At 36.1% G+C, this 20,992-nt stretch overlaps 2 protein-coding genes across 6 annotated transcripts in view; both read left to right on the top strand.

Moving 5' to 3' along the window:
* Positions 1-114: 114 nt before the first annotated feature.
* cdk21 (cyclin-dependent kinase 21) lies at positions 115-6,523 on the top strand. 2 transcript variants are annotated; one of them, XM_051716580.1, is made up of 8 exons: positions 115-537; positions 1,107-1,359; positions 1,431-1,563; positions 2,907-3,074; positions 3,175-3,284; positions 3,483-3,533; positions 4,815-4,947; positions 5,045-6,523. In XM_051716580.1, the coding sequence occupies exons 2-8, from the start codon at positions 1,130-1,132 to the stop codon at positions 5,123-5,125; spliced, it is 906 nt and encodes a 301-aa protein (XP_051572540.1). In that variant the 5' UTR covers positions 115-537; positions 1,107-1,129; the 3' UTR covers positions 5,126-6,523. The 2 variants fall into 2 exon arrangements, with proteins under 2 accessions (XP_051572540.1, XP_051572541.1); XM_051716581.1 differs by having other exon boundaries at positions 115-1,359; positions 4,815-4,943.
* Positions 6,524-6,666: 143 nt separating this feature from the next.
* The window catches only part of LOC127452141 (supervillin-like), a 58,640-nt gene continuing 44,314 nt past the window's right edge, over positions 6,667-20,992 (top strand). For 3 of the 4 annotated variants that reach the window (XM_051717368.1, XM_051717366.1, XM_051717365.1), the window contains exons 1-3: positions 6,667-6,735; positions 16,076-16,605; positions 16,942-17,061. In XM_051717368.1, the coding sequence (XP_051573328.1) occupies positions 16,295-16,605; positions 16,942-17,061 (431 nt within the window). In that variant the 5' untranslated portion in view covers positions 6,667-6,735; positions 16,076-16,294. The remainder of the gene's footprint in view (positions 6,736-16,075; positions 16,606-16,941; positions 17,062-20,992) is intronic. The other variant, XM_051717369.1, reaches the window with a different exon arrangement.

Raw genomic sequence — 20,992 nt, 5'->3', positions numbered from 1 at the left:
TGCTAGACTGAATCTCCTTTTTTAATGGAAGATCTTTTATTTGATAATTATTTAATTTTTTTTAACTTATTTTCCAATCAACAGTAAACACTACTTTAGTAAAATCTAAATTATGCTCTGCTATCTATGATTTAATGACAAGATTTAAAACTTTAAAGATGTCTAAAGTTGCTTCATGACACTTTGCAAGAGTAGGCAATCTTGGTAAAGGTTTAATTCAGATTTTTTATTTTTATTTTTTTATTTATGCTTTTTGTGTCAAAACAAAAAAGAAAGACATATTCACAGGTGTAAATGGTCTATTATCATAGGAGAAAAGTTTGGTTAAGGAGTTAAAATAAAAGGGGTGAATTCCAGAAAAACAATCCACAGTTGTTCATTGGCTAGCTCAGTGACAGCGACCAGTATAAATCTCGCACCGAGCACGAGTTCTTGTTCAAAATCATGGCAAAGAGCGATTAAAGGTCGATGTTAGTGATCGTAATTAGTTGACAATCATATTCCTGCTCAGGTGTTTGGATGACATTGTTAGAAAAGGTAAGTTGGAAACTTTATCCATTATTATTGTTTTAATATTTTCGAAAGAGCTTATATCTAAAACAAATGAACACGTTATCCATACAACAATGTGTGCTTATCACGTTATTAATTAAGTTAAATGGTAAATAAACACAATTTTAATTCGACACACGATGCTACGAATAAATTCAGAAGTCGAGACACTTAAATTTGGGCCTCTCGAGCCGATTACATTGGAAGAGTCAAATACTATATAGATTCAGTCACCTAATTTTAGTCTTAGTTAACCAATTTAGTGCAAAATTTGGAAAACGATTTAATGCTAGCCTGTCATTAATGCTGTCAGTCACTGACAGCCTGTCGAAATTTACCATCATTTAATAATTATTATTCATTTGTATTTTTCACGGAGTTTTAAGATATTATATGATTAAGTATTTATTTAATATTAAATTTATTCAGTTATGCACTGTTAAATAACGCAATGCAGCCCATATGGCTAGCCAACAACAGAAAGCCATGACAAAGCTTGGATTTTCTTACGTTATATCGTTATTTCGCACACAATAATTTTTTCTCTCTTGCAGTAACCCCATTTTATTTTTTAAACATGGGCGACTGCTGTGAGGATCTCTCAGATTACGAAATCTTGGCAGAAATTGGCCAAGGCGCCTACGGGAAGGTGTACAAGGCCCGAGAGAGCCGTGAGCGACAGCGCCTCGTAGCGGTGAAAAGACTGAACATCCCCGAGGACCCGGACACGGGCATCCCTCAGTTCATGATAAGAGAAGTGTCACTTCTGCGAAAAATAGAGCATTTCAACCACCCAAACGTAGTAAAGTAAGTGAAAATACGGTCAGAAACAGTTATTTTGTGGTAAATTTGAATATCACCATAGCATCTTCTTGTAGGTTACTGAATGTATCAGCTGGATGGCAGAACCAGAACTTTGACCTGACGTTGGTGTTTGAGTATATCGACCAGGACTTGTCCACATTTCTCACCAGAGCGTCAGAGAAGGGCCTGACCAGAGACAAAATAAAGGTTTGAGGACACTTGCCTGCTAGTCTGCATTGCTCCTGTCCTCTTTTATAACCTGTGATAGCCCCTTGTTTTGACATGTCATAAATCTTTAATATGAATAGAATACATTATTATGACATACTTTTGAAACAGAGAAGTTGTTTGTTATCCTTTCTTAACGGAGTAGTTCTCCCAAAAATGAAAGTTCTCTCATCAGTTACTCACCCCCCATGGCATCTCAAACTCGTATGACTTTCTTCTGCAGAACTTAAATCCTGTTTTGAAGGATGTATGAGGTCTTTTTGTCCATACAAAAGTCAGTGGGGTTCAAAACTGTAAAGCTTCGAAAAGGACATAAAGGCAGCATAAATGTAATCCATGGCAGTATTTACACTTGGTCACTTCATGCGCTTTTGCTGACTGGATTGCTATCCGATCATGAAAAGAGTAAGACCAAGTGTAAATACCATCCAAGACCGATCCGATCACTCATACCACCTCCGGAATTGGAATGAGATGCATTCCAAACAAAACTCGGTCAAGCGTAAATGCATCTGGCTATTCAAGCCACATATGTAAACTTTACTCCATCCAAAACTACGCTACATCAGCAGTGGAAAAATGCAAAACATAACCTGCTACCGATGCTACCGAGTACTTGCATAAATAATACCAAATTAATAAACTAATGGGCATGGTAGGAGAGACTTAACTTTTTTCTTAATTTCTGCACTGGGTAAAGTCTCTTAGAATGAAATAATAAATCACATCCTTTAAATTTGCTGCCCAGCAATAGCATAATCACGGAAGTGAAATCCATTTTGTTTGCATATAGCGAGGGAATTGAAGATCGGGTTTATATACGTTTGGCGGAGACACATTGTTGTGGCCAAGTGTAAATGGAATGTACTTATTAAATCGAATAGCAATCAGATCAATAAAAATGCACGAAGTGACCTAGTGTAAATATCCACCATACGACTTGAGTGGTTTAATTCATGTCTTTTGAAGCTATAAAATTGCTTTGGGTGAGAAACCAAGCAAAAATGTAGTTCTTATTAACCAAAATACTTCACTTCTGCCCAGCTGGCCTATGCACGTTCATGAAAGAAGCTCATTTACATGTCCTCATGTTTGACACATGTACAATTGCATGTTCACATATGCACGATACAACCAGAAGTTAAATCTTCATATGTGTTCTGCAGAAGAAAGAAAGTCTTACGAATTTGAAATGGCATGAGGGTGAATAAATGATGAGATAATTATGTTTTTTGTGTGTGTGTGTGTGTGTGTGTGTGTGTGAACTGTGCCTTTAAGCTAACAAGTATGTGTTTCTCTTTTTTACTTTCCTCTGAGTGTAGGATGTTATGCGTCAGCTTCTCAGCGGTCTTGACTTTCTCCACACTAACACTGTGATTCACCGGGACCTGAAGCCGGACAACGTGTTAGTGAGCAGTCGAGGGGAGGTCAAGATTGCCGACTTCGGTCTTGCCAGGATATACACTTACCATATCGCCCTCACCCCATGTGTATGGACCTCAGATGAACATTCACAACTCCAAAACTGTGTGGAGTGATATTGATAATGTGTTTCTTTTGTCATTAGTGTGTGTGTGTTTGTGTGTTTAGGTTGTGACTCTGTGGTACAGGGCTCCAGAGGTCCTGCTTCACTCCAGTTACATGTCTTCAGTGGATGTGTGGAGTGCTGGTTGTATCTTTGCAGAGCTTTTTCTGTTGAGGTGAGAGCCAAACAGCACAGTAAATGAACCACTTATCCATTTTTTGAGATGTAGCATCTAGTGGTAGAGCGTTTACTAACAGCTAATCATAACATTTTAAAATACAATTATATCTTACTAATTGCAGAAGTTATTGAACTTTTAAGATATTCATATAGCTTATACCTTGTTTCTCTCTCCTCAACAACATTACCACAGGCCTTTGTTTTGTGGATACACAGAGATCCAGCAGCTGCAAAAGATCTTTGAGTGAGTGAAAGTACTTTGTTGTTCCCAAATGAGTTCATCCTAGATTTAATCCTGATGATGGCATTAATCAAGATACAATTAAGCAGTGTCACACGTAAATATAAGAATATTGTTTTGGTATTCAGTATAACAGCACAATTGCAGGTGTAATTGCTTTCATACAAGAAACAGTTCTATAAACAAGAAGTTTATTTAAAGTAACTTAAACTTGATTTTAGACACAATTAGGGCTGTCAATTGAACGCGTTAATTCAGTACTATTAATTATATTTAAAAAAATAAAGTGTAAAAAAGTTAACGCAATTAATCATTCCCCCGGACCGGAATAAGGAATTTTCCTATCATCGGAGCAATTCAAGTTTGAAGTACCACCTTCATGTTTTAAGAGTCTCAGTCAGCAGGGGGCAGTAAGTGCAACTCTAGTTCTACAGGCAACGCACAGCTGTACAGACAACAAACCACAGTACACAGCTCAAGCTGAACACACCTGGTTGGAGCGCAGCTCCGAATGCAGGGGTCTCGAGATGTGCTTTTCTAAGTTTCAAACTTTTTAACTTGACACAGCGTCCTAAAACACTGTTTTTAATGCGACCTATCCAAAGTGATATGCTCCAAAAGCATTTGTCTGATGCGTGCACATAGACACGTCCTTGGAAAAGCCCTTTTAGGCCCAGTTATTCAAATTTGGACTGACTGACGAATTCATTTGCAAAAAATTGACTTGTTTAATGATACGGGAATAAAAAATATATGTATTATAAAAAAAATTTGTATTGCCTAATCAATGCTTTACTTGTCTGCCACAATAATGTAATAATGTACAGTGTATTTTTATTATCTGAATTATTATATTTATTATATATTATAGTTATTATTTATATATAATTATTTATAATTAGTTTTATTTGGGGGCCTTTCTCTGCAAATATTGATATTTGCGATTTATTGCGGTTAATTTGATTAATTAATCGGAATGTGATGTAATCAATTTGATTAAACATTTTAAAATCGATTCACAGCCCTAGACACAATATAGCAAGTACATTTTTATTTTTGTATTTTGTTTGTGTAGCCAGATATTTTTGATCTGCTAACAAAAACTATTCCAGCCAAGTGATGCAAACAGTGAAACATCCCAGTTGCATTATACTAAATATCCTCACTCTTGAAATGCTTCTTGTCCAATCAAATAAAGTGACCAGAAATCACTGTTGTATAATCAAGATGTAATAATTCAAAACAATTTCTTTTTGTTTACAACTTGTGCTCTCACTTTCAAAGGATTATTGGTTTACCTGGTGAAGATGACTGGCCCATGGAAAGCCCTGTCTGCTACAGTCCTGCCTGGGCCAAGAAAGAGTCTACAACACAACTACTCCCCAGCCTAGCCAATGAGGAGAATGACTTACTGTCTGCAAGTGTTACTTTTAAGAATTGATCTTTAGAGAGATTTTAATGACATTTCGACATGATGATTTTAAATCACATCTAACACTGTACTCTCCATGCAGCAATGTTTGACATTCAATCCAGCTCATCGCATCTCGGCCTACAGAGCTTTGGCCCACCCTTACCTGGCAGCTGAACATTGATGAGTGAAGAAGGCGGAGTCAAAAATTGAGACTGGGCTCCTCCCACCCAACCAGACTGGGGTCCACCAAGAATTTTTTTTATTGTTTAAATAAAACATTTTACAGATTTATTTAATCTGTAAGATTAAATGTCTCAAAAATATTACAAAAAATTTCATTTATATTTTTTATAATGGAAAAAACAGAGTCCAGTACTGTATGATCACTGATGAAATTGTTTGATTTGATTAAGTTAAATTTAATTGATGATACCAAGCATCTAGGGGCTTTGTGTGTGGATCTTTTCTCTTTTCAAACTTGAGGCACAAATATTCTTAGTGAATGTGAACATACTACTGATACTCTGTGTTTAAAAAAACACTCAACAATTATTTGAGCTTATTATTTTTAGCACTTTGTTCATACATTTATGGAACTTCGGAATGAAATGCAGCATTAATTGTTGCTTTAAACTTGTTTTTTTGAACTCATGAGAACAACTTTGTAATAATGACATATGTGTGTGCATTTCAGCACAACTGGTTGTTTAATTTCAGTGAGTACATTTTATGTCATCCAGTTAGTTTTAATGTGCTATTTTAAAGTTCTTTTCAAAAAGTTCTTTTTCTGCGTTGTTTTGTAAGTAAATAAAAAAGGCCTATATTGAAAGTTTTTTTTTTCAAAGGCAAACAATGTTTTGAGTTCTGATCAAATTGTTTGAAGTTTTGTTTTTTGTTCCTCTTTGATGAATTTTATGTAAGCATAAACTAGAGCCAACAGCGCCTGTCTGTTGTTGAATAGATTAATGTTGCTTTGCTTCAACAAGCTTGGTTTTGACATTGTTTTGACCTTTCAGTGTAATTAACAGAAATCTTTAAAAAAAAAAAAAAAGTTATTGTTGTAACCTTTCAATGTATTTAACAAATTGTTTTATTTATTTTTTATTTTATTTTTACATTTGTTCAGTTTCAATACTTAATTTAATGGACATTTAATCATTTAGCAGCTTTATAAGTGGCACCTCGGTAATAAAAATGCAACAACATTTTTTTGCATTGGTTCCTAATAACACTGTCACATTTCATTTGAGGTAATTTCATCTGAATGCAAAAGAGCCAATATGAATCTCACGCTCCCTGTCCAGCTGCCCACAGTTGTGGAAAGTGACCACTGGGAGGCACTAATGCCTCACTAAAATCACTAATGAAAAAGTCATTTTTCCACTAGCACACATGCCATCCATTTAAAACCGATTTAGTTCCAATATATGGTGTGAAAGCTCATGATTTTACACCCCACCACCCACACCACACACACCTTAATTTTTTTTATCTTTACCTGTTTGTGGTAGTTATTTTGTTTACTAAGTAGTATGCTTAGTTCAGCCCTTTAATAAGCAGAGTGACCCCTTAAAATGGATGTAACAGGCCCACGGGCGCAGTCATGGAGGTATTTTTATCTACCTCTCTCTCTCTCTCTCTCTCTCTCTCTCTCTCTCTCTCACCCCCCCCACCCCCGACACACACACACACACCCTAAAAGGGCTTTTGACACTCAGTGGGGCGGTGTGTTTTGAGAGTGTACCCGGACAGAGCTGATCCGAGCGCACAGCTGATCCACACGCAGAGCAAGTAAGTACTGTGCGTTCATTGATTTGTGTCAATACATTATTGTGCAGTTCTCAATCGTGTCTTTCTCAGGGCATGGATGAGCGCTTGTTGTCTTATATTTGAAGTTTTATTGTGTTGCGGATCTTAGATATTTACGCGGCTGTTAAAGTCAATGCCATGTGAAATCGGTTTGACTGTGCTGTTCATTGGATATTCGCAACTCTGGTTACACCTATTTTGAGAATAGTGAACGCAAACCTGTACACCTCAAGCATGACTGCGCTCAATAACTCACTTCAGCATGTTTACTATAGCACGATATGGATATAATACCTTTTCATTTGTTGTCGTTACTTTAATATACTAATGTAAATTCAAGTTATTTACCCTTTTGAAATTTCACCTGATAAGATAGTTTATTTTATTGTTTTGTTAACTGTTTTGAAGGCCATTCGCTACATTTTCTCAGTTGAAAATCACTTTAATGAGTGGTAAAGATCATACATTTTTCTGGGGTAACACTTGACTTAAAGCTTGCATATCTATAGCCTATATAATTCATTATAAAGATGTTCTGGAAACACTTTTCAATTTGCTAACATAAGTAAATGCATTAGGTATCATGAGCAAACAAACGATTACTTTTTACTGTATTTATTAATTGTGGTAAATGTTAATTTACTAATTACTTTATAATGCATTAATGCATTCATTTAGTGTATATAGAAATGAACGTTTACCAATATTAATAAATGCTTTAAAAGTATTGTTCATCGTTTTTTCATGTTAACTATTGTATTAATTAATGTTTACAAGAACAACCTTATTATAAAATGTTACCGATTTTCTTAATATATTCATAATGCCTTGTATTCTTATAAATACAATTTGTATCTCATAAATAAAATGTGTATGTTCTCATGAATACGTGTAAACACAGTTATAAAACATTATAATACATACCTATTAATAGTTTTACCTCTAAAGAGTACTGTTAATGCATTATAACACATGATCAATACCCAGTGTAATGAGTTATATCATGTGTTATAATGCATTACACATTAAAAGTGTGTTACCATAATAGGTAATGTTATCATGTGTTATAACTGTTTATAGGTATTTATAAAAATAAATATTAAATTACACTGTGTATTATATAATGCATTATGTATGTCTTTATAATGCATTATATATACTGTGTGTGTGTGTGTGTGTCTATATATATATATATATATGTATATATATATATATATATATATATACACACACACACACACACACACACACACACACACACACACACACTGTATATACATGCAGGCAAGCAACAATGTAGTGTTTCTTTTTTCACTTAAATTGTATTGCAAGGAATTGTTAGAATGGTGTGCAACATAATGAAAATGACCTTTGAATTGTGCCATTGAATCTTCTTCCTTCTTGATGTAGGACTAGGAGTCCTTGTCCTGCTGTAAGATTATTAGCATGTCTCTGTGTGTATAGAGTGTGTGAGAGGGTTATGACACGTCTAAGCATATGTGACCTGTATGTAGTGTGAGTATAACCAGGGTCAAAGGTTATGCCAATTCCGTAATCTTCTGCCATTTATTTATTGTTTGTTTGTTTATGTTTTCCCAGAATGGTCCTGATTAACACCATACAGTAAATATAGAGTATTAAATGTTGTTTAACCATTCGTTTTACTGCTTGTCTTAAGACTATTATCATGTCTGGTACGACAGCATTAAATATAACCTTGACATTACACTACCTGATCATAGCTCAATATGGGGGCTAAAACTGCTGGAATCCCATCATGGATGTAATTGTAAGTTCATGAACTTGCTCCAGTCGGAATCCTTTGTGATGTAACAGAGCAGAATAGGATGTAACAGGATGTCTCTCACAGTAGGGGGTCTTAAAGACTGGAGTCTCTAAAATAGTCTATCACAATACATAGAAAAATACAAACATTCACAAACAAGTCACAGCACTTAAAACGATGCTAAACCATATAAAAACAAACAGTTCAATGATTTTTCTATACACTCCTTGAAACATTTGATGATTAATTTCACAGATGCTCTCTGTAGTTCAACTAATTCTCAGTTTGACCCCAATTTGTGCTGTCTCTTGTTTCTGCACCTGCTCTTCTTTTGGCACTCCATAAAGGACTGATTGCACCTGTTTTGATGTGTGTGTTTGTACAGTACATGAGCACAAGCACTTCTGCAGTGAAAAAACAAAAACATAAAAACAAACCCAAAGTAATTGGTTTATTAAATGTATCTGGTATTACTTGTTTTTCCTGGCACAGGCCCTGGACTTCTGTTGGCATATAATGAGGCCTGATGATATTTAAATGGAGCTGGTATGGTGTGAATCAGCAAGACATTCCACAAACACACCTGCCATAAACTAGTTGTAGTAAAATTAATCCAACTCTCAAGGTAGAGTGTGCTGATAACATCACAGTCATTACTGTTGGATAGTGAACGTTGCTTTGTGTATGTTTGTGTTTGCGTATGTCCGTGCTCAGCACATGTCCATGTCATATAGAGTTACTGGATTAGGGACTGATGAGTCTAACTGATCCCAAATGTCAACCAGCCACTATCTGTCCTATACCCATATCCTCAAACACCCCCTCCATCTCTCTTTCTTTTGTCACTCTTTCTGTATGATACTCATTTGGATGCACACTGCTATTTTTGTTTATTATGTGAATGCATTACCTTCAGTTCTTTATCTTGTGACAAACCGTAAAATATGTTTTGACCATTATGTTGGCTAATACTTCATTTTATAGTGTTCATATTACACATATTATATTGACTTACTACAATACAATACTGTAAATACAAAGTGTCCATAAATTCCAATGTTAATTCAACGTGGTTGAATTTTTTTGGTATCACTTTGATTTACTTAAAACTTTAAGGCAGCAACTTAAGTTTTAATTTCAGTGGGTTGAATTTTTTTTACAAATGGGTAGAGGGGACTTTTCCTCTTATTTGTTTAGTTTAATTGTTTGTGTGTGTCTGAACACACCATTAACGTTCACTTGTTGGGATATGCACAGAGGTTTCTTTAAAATGTTCAAAGGGGCTATCCACAGAACAGCACTCAATGCTAAATTAATTATACTATATTCTATAATATATTTTTACATTTTTAAAATATTCATCACACACACTCTGCTCTCCTGATTTGAAACTCTCATCAGGGGGTTATGACATGGCTAAGCTTGTTAAATCTCTCATGCAAGTTAGACAAGGCCAGGAGGACACGTATCTCTCTTGCTCTCTGTAGTGCAGACTTTAAAAATAGTAGTCTGACTGAGTAATCTTGCACTTAAATGTATTGGGGTACCTGAAAGATTTTGTACACTGACAAATAATGTGCTGGTGATGTGAGTATTTCCTTACCTTACAATAACTGCCTGAGGCTATAAACCTCTTTGTAAAACCCTCGAGTTTGTCTGTGAGATTGATGAACTTTGTACGTGCTGTGCACACATTGAATGCTTCACTAACTGTGATGCTTTACATTTGACTATTTATTTGCATATAAATTGCACATCATTTTAATTTACATTTTTAGGATGTAGATTTATTTTATATACTTCTAGTGTACACTACTATTACACTGGAAAAATGTTAACCTAAAAATTTGCTTTATGTAGTTACATCTATTTTAGCTGGTTTGGCTCAATTCAAAAATATCATTTATACAATATTTAAAATATTACATAGTAGCCTATAATATACAAATATATTATATTATATTATATACAAAAATATTAGCACTGAATGAACCTGAATACATTAGGTTACACCAACAAAACAAATGTTTTAGGGTCAGCTCAAGTAGAAGTAACAATTGCAGGTTACCACTTTTTATGGTGTATACCACAACATTGGGTTCCACTTTATATTAGGTGTCTTTAACTACTATGTACTAACATTAAAATACATACAATGCAATGTATTTACTGTGTAACTACATGTTGTTCTGCAAAATTCTCACAAGATTCACATTTGCTGCTACTGATTTTGAGGTACGGGTAGGTTAAGCTTGGGGTTAGGTCTAAGAGTTAGGTTTTAGGTTAAAAGTTGGGGTAGGGTTATGTTTAGGGCTAGAGGTAAGGTTAACAGTGTAACTAAAAATGTAATTAAATGCAGTTACTTTAAATGTAAGTACAATGCAACAACATGTATTTACATCAAATGTACAGTATATTGTATCAAAGTACATAGTAGTTTAAAGACACCTAATATAAAGTGGGACCCTGCATTGCATCTCTTTTATTAAGGGTAACTCCAGCAATGCCAAATAATAATACAGAGCAGTTACAACGTTAATGATTGCTTGATGCAGATTTTAGCCAGAATCAGGATGTTCTAACACTTAGTCTTATCTAAGGCATACATGAAAAACTTGAGTGAGGATGGAAATATTTTGTCCAACAACTGCCAATGGATCATAGGAATTATTTCTCAGTAAATATAGTCAACTTGATAATTCCTGTCACCAGCTGCATGGGTTCCATAATAAAAGGACTAAGATTAGACCTTTAGGAATAAGCCTTTATGAGAAAGAATATATTATGTATATCGCAAAATGTACATTAATTGCTGACTTTATAAAATTGCACATACAGTATATATATATATAGTAACAGTTGGGATTCACATTCAGCTGTAGGTTATAACAGAATGGCACAATCATAAAACAAAACATGGCAACAAAGAAAAATATTAAATGACCCCTGTTCAAAAGTCTGCATACCCTTAGTTCTTAATATTGTGTATTGCCCCCTTTAGCATCAATGACAGCGTGCAGTCTTTTGTAATAGTTGTCTATGAGGCCCCAAATTCTTGCAGGTGGTATAGCTGCCCATTCGTCTTGGCAAAATGCCTCCAGGTCATGCAAAGTCTTTGGTCATCTTGCATGAACTGCACGTTTGAGATCTCCCCAGAGTGGCTTGATGATATTAATGTCAGGAGACTGTGATGACCACTCCAGAACCTTCACTTTTTTCTGCTGTAACCAGTGGAGGGTCAACTTGGCCTTGTGCTTAGGGTCATTGTCGTGCTGGAAAGTCCAAGAGCGTCCTATGTGCAGCGTTCGTGCAGAAGAATGCAAATTGTCTGCCAGTATTTTCTGATAACATGCTGCATTCATCTTGCCATCAATTTTCACAAGATTCCCTGTGCCTTTAGAGCTCACACACCCCCAAAACATCAGTGAGCCACCACCATGCTTCACAGTGGGGATGGTATTCTTTTCACTATAGGCCTTGTTGACCCCTCTCCAAACATAGCGCTTATGGTTGTGACCATAAAGCTCTATTTTGGTCTCGTCACTCCAAATTACAGTGTGCCAGAAGCTGTGAGGCATGTCAAGGTGTTGTCGGGCATATTGTAACCAGGCTTTTTTGTGGCATTGGTGCAGTAAAGACTTCTTTCTGGCAACTCGACCATGCAGCTCCTTTTTGTTCAAGTATCGTCATATTTTGCTCCTTGAAACAACCACACCGTTTTTTTCCAGAGCAGCCTGTATTTCTCCTGAGGTTACCTGTGGGTTTTTCTTTGTATCCTGAACAATTCTTCTTGCAGTTGAAATCTTTCTTGGTCTACGTGACCTTGGCTTGGTTTCAAGAGATCCCCGAATTTTCCACTTCTTAATAAGTGATTGAACAGTACTGACTGACATTTTCAAGGCTTTGGATATCTTTTTATATCCTTTTCCATCTTTATAAAGTTCCATTACCTTGTTACGCAGGTCTTTTGACAGTTCTTTTCTGCTCCCCATGGCTCAATATCTAGCCTGCTCAGTGCATCCATGTGAGAGCTAACAAACTCATTGACTATTTAGACACAGACACTAATTGCAATTTAAAAAGCCACAGGTGTGGGAAATTAAACTTTAATTGCCATTTAAACCTGTGTGTGTCACCTTGTATGTCTGTAACAAGGCCAAACATTCAAGGGTATGTAAACTTTTGATCAGGGCCATTTGGGTGATTTCTGTTATTATTATGATTTAAAAAGGAGCCAGACAACAATGTGATGATAAATGGCTTCATATGATCACTATCCTTAAATAAAAGACAGTTTTTTGCATGATCAGTCATATTTTCAAAATCAATGCCAAAATGTCACAATTTCTGCCAGTGTATGCAAACTTTTGAGCATAACTGTATATATATATATATATATATATATATATATATATATATATATATATATATATATATATATATCAAATTCTGCTTTGGGCTTCTGAAACACCGTGCAAGGCACTTTGAGTGAAGTTGTACCCCTCTCTCTGGTATAGTACTGCTCTATTGTTTTACTGTGCCTATTGTGCTGCAGTTGTGAGAGGATCTGGCAGAATGCTGATGCTTACAGTTTGCTTATTTAGGAGCAGAGGAGCCCCTACAAATACACACATTAACACAGAGACTCACACACTTATGATAGACAAAACTTAAAGATTGTTAATTATATAGATTTCTCACTATTAATTATAAACAGACACATAGTTATAAGTAATTGTAGTGCATTCTTTCCCTTTCTCCCTCTCGCTTCCCTCATCGCCCATTTCTGTCTTTCTAATACACCCAACCACACACACACACACACACACACACACACACAGAAGCGCACATTCCCTACTCTACACGAGCAAATGAAATGCGTGGAAAGCTCAGTGGTCGTCAACCACATGCCAAGTGCATGTTATATGGGTGTCGGGTGATAACACGTTGATGTCATTATTTATGTATGAGTAAAGTGTTTGTGTTATTATTACAGCATGGCGACCAGTAACCGTGGGTAACCACATCAGTAAATTCATGAACGATAATTTAGAGGAGGGCATGTTCTGACCAGTCCTGTTTGGGTAACTTCAGATGTATTATGGGTGAATGTTAACTATAAGTAAGCCAGCCCAGGTGTAGGTTGATTTTTGTTTGAAAAGTGTAAACATTGTGATTCTGTGGCACCATCAAAACATTGCTCTGTTTGTTTGAAAACTTGGCTCAACCAATTGTGTCATTTTGGGGCGGGACTATCTTTTTGTCCAGTGGCAGATGGGAGGAGTGTTTGGGAAACATGTTCCACAATGCAGTTTGTTGGTTACCCGTATTTGGAATGTTTTGGGTACTTTCATGCTGTTTTAACATCAAAGATGGGCCATACACATTGCCCAGTTAAGATCATCTTGGAATTTAAGATCTCAGCTTAAACTGAACTCAGCTGTTTTGCAGCTTTTTAGCAGGAATCGCTTTTGCCTGTTCGAGTCACTTTTGCCCCATTTTTTAAAAACCAAATATATGCATCTTTTTTGTTTTGTGTTGATACAGACTGAAACATTGGACTGTTTTTCGTTTCAGGTGAAACACTAAAAGTTGTTTACATACATGCCTTACATACATGTCACTGTAGGCTATGAGTTCTAATAACATGATTTATGACTATTTTTAATTTTATTTATATTTCTTTAAATGTGTAATAGTAGGCCTCAGCATTAAACCTGCTGATACTGGGACTCGAATATACTAAAATATACACCTGTTTTGGGTGTTGATGGATAAGCTTGTCTAATAAAATGGCTTGCCCTCGAAGACTGCTGGGTTGAGCTGCGCTTTAGCGGTGTAGAGTATCAGTGCAAGGGGAGTTTCCCAAATGCAGACCAAAGCAGGTTATCTAGCACATTTACAGAGATAGGTAGGAAAGAGGTGAAAATATAGTTAGGAAGAGATAGATAGTTGTCTTCAGATGGCACTCTGACATGTGGAAAGTTAGCGGTACATGCTAATTTTGAAGAAGGCAGGTTTATTAGTTAAAGACTTCATGAAAAGCCTTGACCAGCGCTGTTTTATTTTCTGTTCCTGAGTAGAAAAGGTGGTTTTAGGGGAAGGCACTTACGAAAATCAAGTGTTCATGGCAAAATTGCTGCAAATTGCTGCAAATTCGTCACTGATATTTTTCACATGCAAATGAGCTTTGCGGCAAACTTCCCGCAAATTGTCCATTGTTTCCAAAGGTTTGCCGGAGGTTCACCACTACCGGCGAAGAGCTGCAAACATTTGCGGTGAATCAAAATCTAATTTGCATGTGAAAATAACGAGCTGCAAATTTTCAGTAAATTTTTTTTTAATAAAGTTTGCGGCTAGTTTCGATTTTTTGCAAGGGGAGACAGTAGAGCGCAACAGTCTGGTTCCAAAAGTGAAAATACCATTCATTTTTTCCATAGACAAATAGATTTTCAACAAAAATGTTTAAACCTTTAAAGACAGACCTACCGTGAGCTATAATGTTGTTCATCGATGGTATATGCATCAGTCTGTGTTATTTCAACTTCATTGTTTAAATATCGTGTTTGATAGCGGAGTTCCTGGTGAACAACTACATTACCCATGGTCCAGCAGAGACAGATTCATCAATCAGAGAACCGTGGCCAACCAAGCCCACAAAATGTGCCTCAGAGCGACTGCCCACTCCCATGACGCATTGTAAATGACGTAATCAAGTCAGTGTCTCTTCACCCTTAAACTATTTATTTATTTGAACTTTTTTGAATATTTTGCAATACATGTAAAATATATTGTTTCTCTACTTATAATGAACAACATAAAATCAATAGTTTTATAGAATACCATCATTTTGTATTCAATAACATCTTTCACAATACTTCATGGAATTATAGTCCGTGCCCTCATGAAAGAAGGTAAGAACACAGTGTTGTACCTTTGTCTTTTTACCAGATTTTCAAATACTTTTTTTTTTTTTTTTAAACAAAGTTTGTGATGTTGTGATTCAGGATTTTATGAAAAGTCTATAGGAAAAATTAATGGGAAAAATACTTCTAGAACCCATATGCCTGAATAAGTGGGCGGGCACTGTTGCGCTCTATTGCATTCTAGAGAGCATTTGACTGGAGAGTAATCTGGATACGCTCCCAAGTGTAAGATGAGTCATCAATATTTTTGGTCTGTTATCCTTAAAGAGAAAGACTGAGTTTTTAATGTATGTACAATATCTGCTAAAAATTAGTTTTGTCTGTGTTTTGGAGTACACTAGCATATAGATGACTTCAAAGCTAAAAGACATGGACTAAAAGTTACAAAACCATTTTGAGTTAGTGTGTTTTTGAACAATGATATCTTTGCTGAGAAATAAGAATTAAACATGTTGTATATTTATGTGTTTGAAGATTTTTATGCATGTTTGTGCTGAATGAAGATGTATCCCTGTCCTTTTTTTATCTATAGATATGTGAGACCTTGGGCTGCTAAGTGTATAAGATGGCTGTTTTAACCTAGAACTCTTTTATTTGTTTTTTCCAACAGTGCCATGTTCTTAGGGGAGTAATCAGGATGATATACAAACATATTAGTAGAGGAAATTGCTGTAATTTGAACTCCTAAAAAATCAAACCTCCTTCGGTTGTTACCCCACCCTGTTTTGCGAATTGTTGTGTGGACAACATCTTCATTTACCTGAAATTATTCTGCTTACTTAATCATAAGGCATCAGACATCCAAAGTGACAGAACAGGAATTGATATTATGGACAAAATGGAAAATTTCACCCAGGAGTCCAGAGCTGAACGGATCGCTCGCTACAAGAGCGAAAGAAGGCGGGAACTGGCTGAACGTTATGGCAACCAGGAAGAGGAGCTTCCATCTAAGTGGTCAAGAAGAGAGCGGGAGGGACCTGGTGTCCGGGAATCTACCTTTACAGATAAGTCAGTTTCAGGAGAAAGAAATGGAGGAATAGAGAGGCATGGAAGAACACCGCTAGAAGAGAGGCCTGTTTCTACAAAAGTCTCCAATGGGTGTAAAGTGAACACCAGTGTTGAGAACAACCAGCCAAACAGGTGAGCTTTCCTAAGGCCATATTTATAAACAATGATTCATGTAATTTCTCTCATCCAAAATCATTTATGTTTATTTTTCCATCAATGTACAGCTAAGGGTTAAAAGAATGCTTTTTGAGGCAGTGAAATTAACATGACATTAATATTGCATTGAGGAAATTATGGAAAATCTTTGGCACAGATTCAGACAGAACACACACACAGTACTCACAGCTCACATGTATCAAGTTTTCAAGCTACACTTTCATTAATTTCTGTCTAAAACCCCTTCCTTTGACATACATCTCTCAAGCCTTCCTTCCTTCCATCCTTGCACACTGTCTTTATTTCCTGCAGGGATGAGGAAAACTCTCCAGACTCCCTTGACACTCCCCAGTTACACACTTATGTATCAGTAGGCCAGTTGAAGAGTGCCCTGCTACAGCAAACCTCAAACCCAGCTCCACCTGATAGAGTGTAGGGATGCTTCAGTGTTTGTGTGTGTGTGTGTGTATGTGCGTGTTGATTTCCTGCATCATTCTGTGTTTATTACCACAGGCTGAGGGAAAACATTTTTACTTATCTGGCCAATGCTTACTCTGACAACTAATGACCTGCATAGTTCTGACAGTGTTATGCTATAGGGGAGACCGGGGCTAGTTGTCACTTGGGGCAGTTGCCACAAGGGCTATATCTCAGTAACAATAAGATTTAGAGTCAAAATTCCAATGGTACACATGTGTGTTTTCTCTAGTAGAGGTTTTGTGTGTTGGTTTGAATCAGGGACTGAAAACATTCCACTGAAGCTAAGCAGGGTTGAGCCTGGCCAGTACCTGGATGGGAGACCTCTTGGGGAAACTAAGGTTGCTGCTGGAAGAGGTATTAGGGAGGCCAGCAGGGGGTACTCACCCTGTGGTCTGTGTGAGTCCTAATGCCCCAATTTAGTGACAGGGACACTATACTGTAAAAAGGCACCGTCCTTCGGATGAGACGTTAAACCGAGGTCCTGACTCTCTGTGGTCATTAAAAAAAAAATCCCAGGACACTTTTAGAAAAGAGTAGGGGTGTAACCCCGGTCTCCTGGCCAAATTCCCCCCATTGGCCCTAATCAATCATGGCCTCTTAATAATCCACATAAATGAATTGGCTCTATCACTCCACTTTCTCCTCTTCACCAATAGCTGGTGTGTGGTGAGCGTACTGGCGCACTATGGCTGCCGGCAAACTGGTGGTGGTTGAGGAGAGTCGTCAGAAAAGCGCTATATAAATGTAACATACATTCATTCATTCATTCACTCATTCATTCAAGGAATGAAAACGAAAACGAACACATTTTTGTGCAGAACTTAACCGGAAATGGGAAAAAGTTTTTTTTTTTTAAATGTTTGTAACCGGTTAATAACCGGTTAATTTCGTTCTGATAAATTTTTTCATGAAACCAAAGTCTAAATGTTTTCAGTACATTTTTGTAATTACACCACTTCCTATTGCCCAAAAAATGACATGATGAAGACCTTTTAGACAACTACATATAATTACTATGTATATATACACAGTTAATCCAGATGCAAGGAAACATTATTGAGGTAAAAAGTACATTTCTCAGTTGTTTCCAAGTCTTCACTGAATTATTGTTAGATATTATGCATTGATACAGATTTGATGCTGCCCGGTCCTGACCAAGAAGCAGATCTGTAATTAAAACAAATAATCAAAATAAAATAATTAAATAATTATTAAATAATTATTACATATTTAAAATAAAATAATTTGACCTAAATAAAATGAAGCTTAGTCCAAACACGCTCAAGCAGTGTGTGAGTGCATGCAGCAGAGAGAGATTTTGAATATTACTCAATTTTAGATGGCTCAATAATTTTTTTTTTATATTTTAAATATTTTTGGGGATGTACTTAATAGGCTTGGGACCGATGCCACTTTCACGTTTCGATAATCGGAAGATTTTCTCAATGATTATCGATATACTGTTTATCGGCAGGGTTAATTAAGTGAGTCGCGCACCAGACACTTCTGTTGGACGACCCGGCTTATTCTAAAATTCGAAACAATTATTTTCTAAGAAGGTACATACACACACCACGGGCTCGCAGTCTCCGGAGGTTGTTAAAAATTCTGCAGCACCACGGAGGTCAACTTGCATAGTTTTCCATTAAATTTGACCCAAATCATTATCAAAGGACATAGATTATGTCATTACTGGATGATATATTGTGTATAAGTGTCTTTCATAGAGCCTGCACAATGTATTTTCAGTTACAAGTATGTCGTTTTGTGGTTTGACAGCTTAAATGAAAGACCTATTCAAGGCTACGTACAAGGAAATTGCATAATAAACATTGCCAATTCTAATCGAAATGTTTGCACAGTTTTCACCAGTTTCATACACTAACCTGCAAACTCATCAATGTCACTTTGTTGATTCTTGAAGAAGTACAAAATCCTTCAGAACTTTGGACTGCCATCAGCCCATAATGTGTGTGCGATGGCTTGTCCATGCTGCAACCAGCTTCTGTAAAAGTTATGTCACCCCCTTGTGGTCTCCCTACGCTATTACGCCAGACTACATTGAATGGAATGCAACTGACAGTAAATTGAAAGCACACAAATTAGGATTCTAATTTAAATGTCAGCTGATGTTAATATATCGATGCTTCAAACATGTATCCATAAAATAACATGCCGATCAATAATCGATATATCGATATTTTATGACATCCCTAATACTTAATATTAAGAATACATTAATTGAAAAGACATTATTTTATATAGGCTACTGTATACTTTGCTTGTTATGATTTCTATGCTGGTAATTCTCCCACATGGGAAAAAAACTGAATTGCTTATTATCACTTATTTTGTTTGTGGCAAGTCCCTTATTTTTTGTGTGTTTTTCAAGAACAGGTCCCTTTTTTTTCTTGAGAGATCTGGTAACACTGCAACTGCAATATCACCCACCCTAAGCACACAGTAATGTCATTTTAAAAAGAAAGTTATTAACCAGTCTTTCAACTGTACGCTGGAACCTGAATGTAAAAATATAGTTTCTGCTCAGAACGAACCGAAATGAAAAACACTTCATTTTTAGTCCCTGGTTTGAATCACCTACTTTCAAACCCTCTTAAATTATAATAATGTTTGTAAATAAAGTAAATTAAAAAGTAAATTTTTACTATCATCATATTTTTGTTATAGCTCTAAGGTAAACAAGTGAATGTAATTAAACCATGCTGGCATACATTCAAGGGTGAACTGTATTATGAAATGTGTTCTTGAAGGTATTTTAATGAGTCAGGTCGGGGCATGTTTGTAACATTTTTATCAGGGCAGGTTGTCACATGTTCTTTAAATCAATGACAATATTTGTAGGTCAGAACAATGATTTGATATTTTTGTAAATTACCTTTTCCATTTTTGGTGTTTCATGAATCATTTTACTTTTTAAATTGAGCTGTTGTAGATTTAAAGAGAGATTTAGATGTTGTGATGGGTGGAAGTGATGGTGGAGTGACAGAGGAACACGCCCCCAAATGTTCACATGAAACTTACGCCACTAGTTTAATGTCAGATTGCATTGTGACAGCTTACCCCATATAGTGTGACAGCATGCCAGCTAGAAGGTCAGCGTGTGTTCAATAAATATTTTCTAAACCTTTTTGCAGCCAAGACTTTAGGGTATGTGGCTATGCAGAAATTTAATTTCAAAAATTAATTTACTCTAAGATAAAGTATATTCAAGGGAGTAAAAAGTGGGACATCTAGCCCTGGTCTCCCCTAGTTCATGAGTTATTAACTTATTTCTAATTGCTAATACTGTAGATGTAAGACAGACAACACATTTAATGCATAAGAACACATTTAAAATAGTCCAGCTTCAAACTGTTGTCCTTGCAATTGCCATATAACAATGTTTTGAGCATTTATTTAATTGTAGGCTGGGTGTGTGATATTGTAGGCCAAATAGTCAATTTCCTGAAGTTCATTTAGTGTAGCAACAGTTTAAGTAATAATTTTTGTTCTGTTCACATATTGTAGTGCTAATACAATGCTAATGTGAACCTTAAAGTTAGAAGGTGTTAGCTGTCTTCCTGTAGTTCAACTAGTAGAGCATTGCATTACTAGTACTGTAATGGCAAGGTCATGGGTTTGATTCCCAGGGAAGGCATGGACTGATAAAATGTAAATCTAAAATGTACTGTAAGTTGCTTTTGACAACAGCATCTGTCTAATATGTAAATTAGTTGCGGTGGATGATTTTGGCTGACACCTTAACTGCTTTTGTGTGTTATGGGAAGTTGCAAGGGTGTTTTCTAATCTTTTTTTGACTTATTCCTTCTGTTCATATTTCTTTCTTTCCTTACACACATTCTTCCTCTCCTCCATCTGTTAT

Source organism: Myxocyprinus asiaticus, chromosome 14, assembly GCF_019703515.2.
Source record: "Myxocyprinus asiaticus isolate MX2 ecotype Aquarium Trade chromosome 14, UBuf_Myxa_2, whole genome shotgun sequence".
NCBI classification, from domain to species: Eukaryota; Metazoa; Chordata; class Actinopteri; order Cypriniformes; family Catostomidae; genus Myxocyprinus; species Myxocyprinus asiaticus.
The sequence above is the reverse complement of the archived record's forward strand: the minus strand, read 5'-3'. Positions and strand labels throughout refer to the sequence as shown.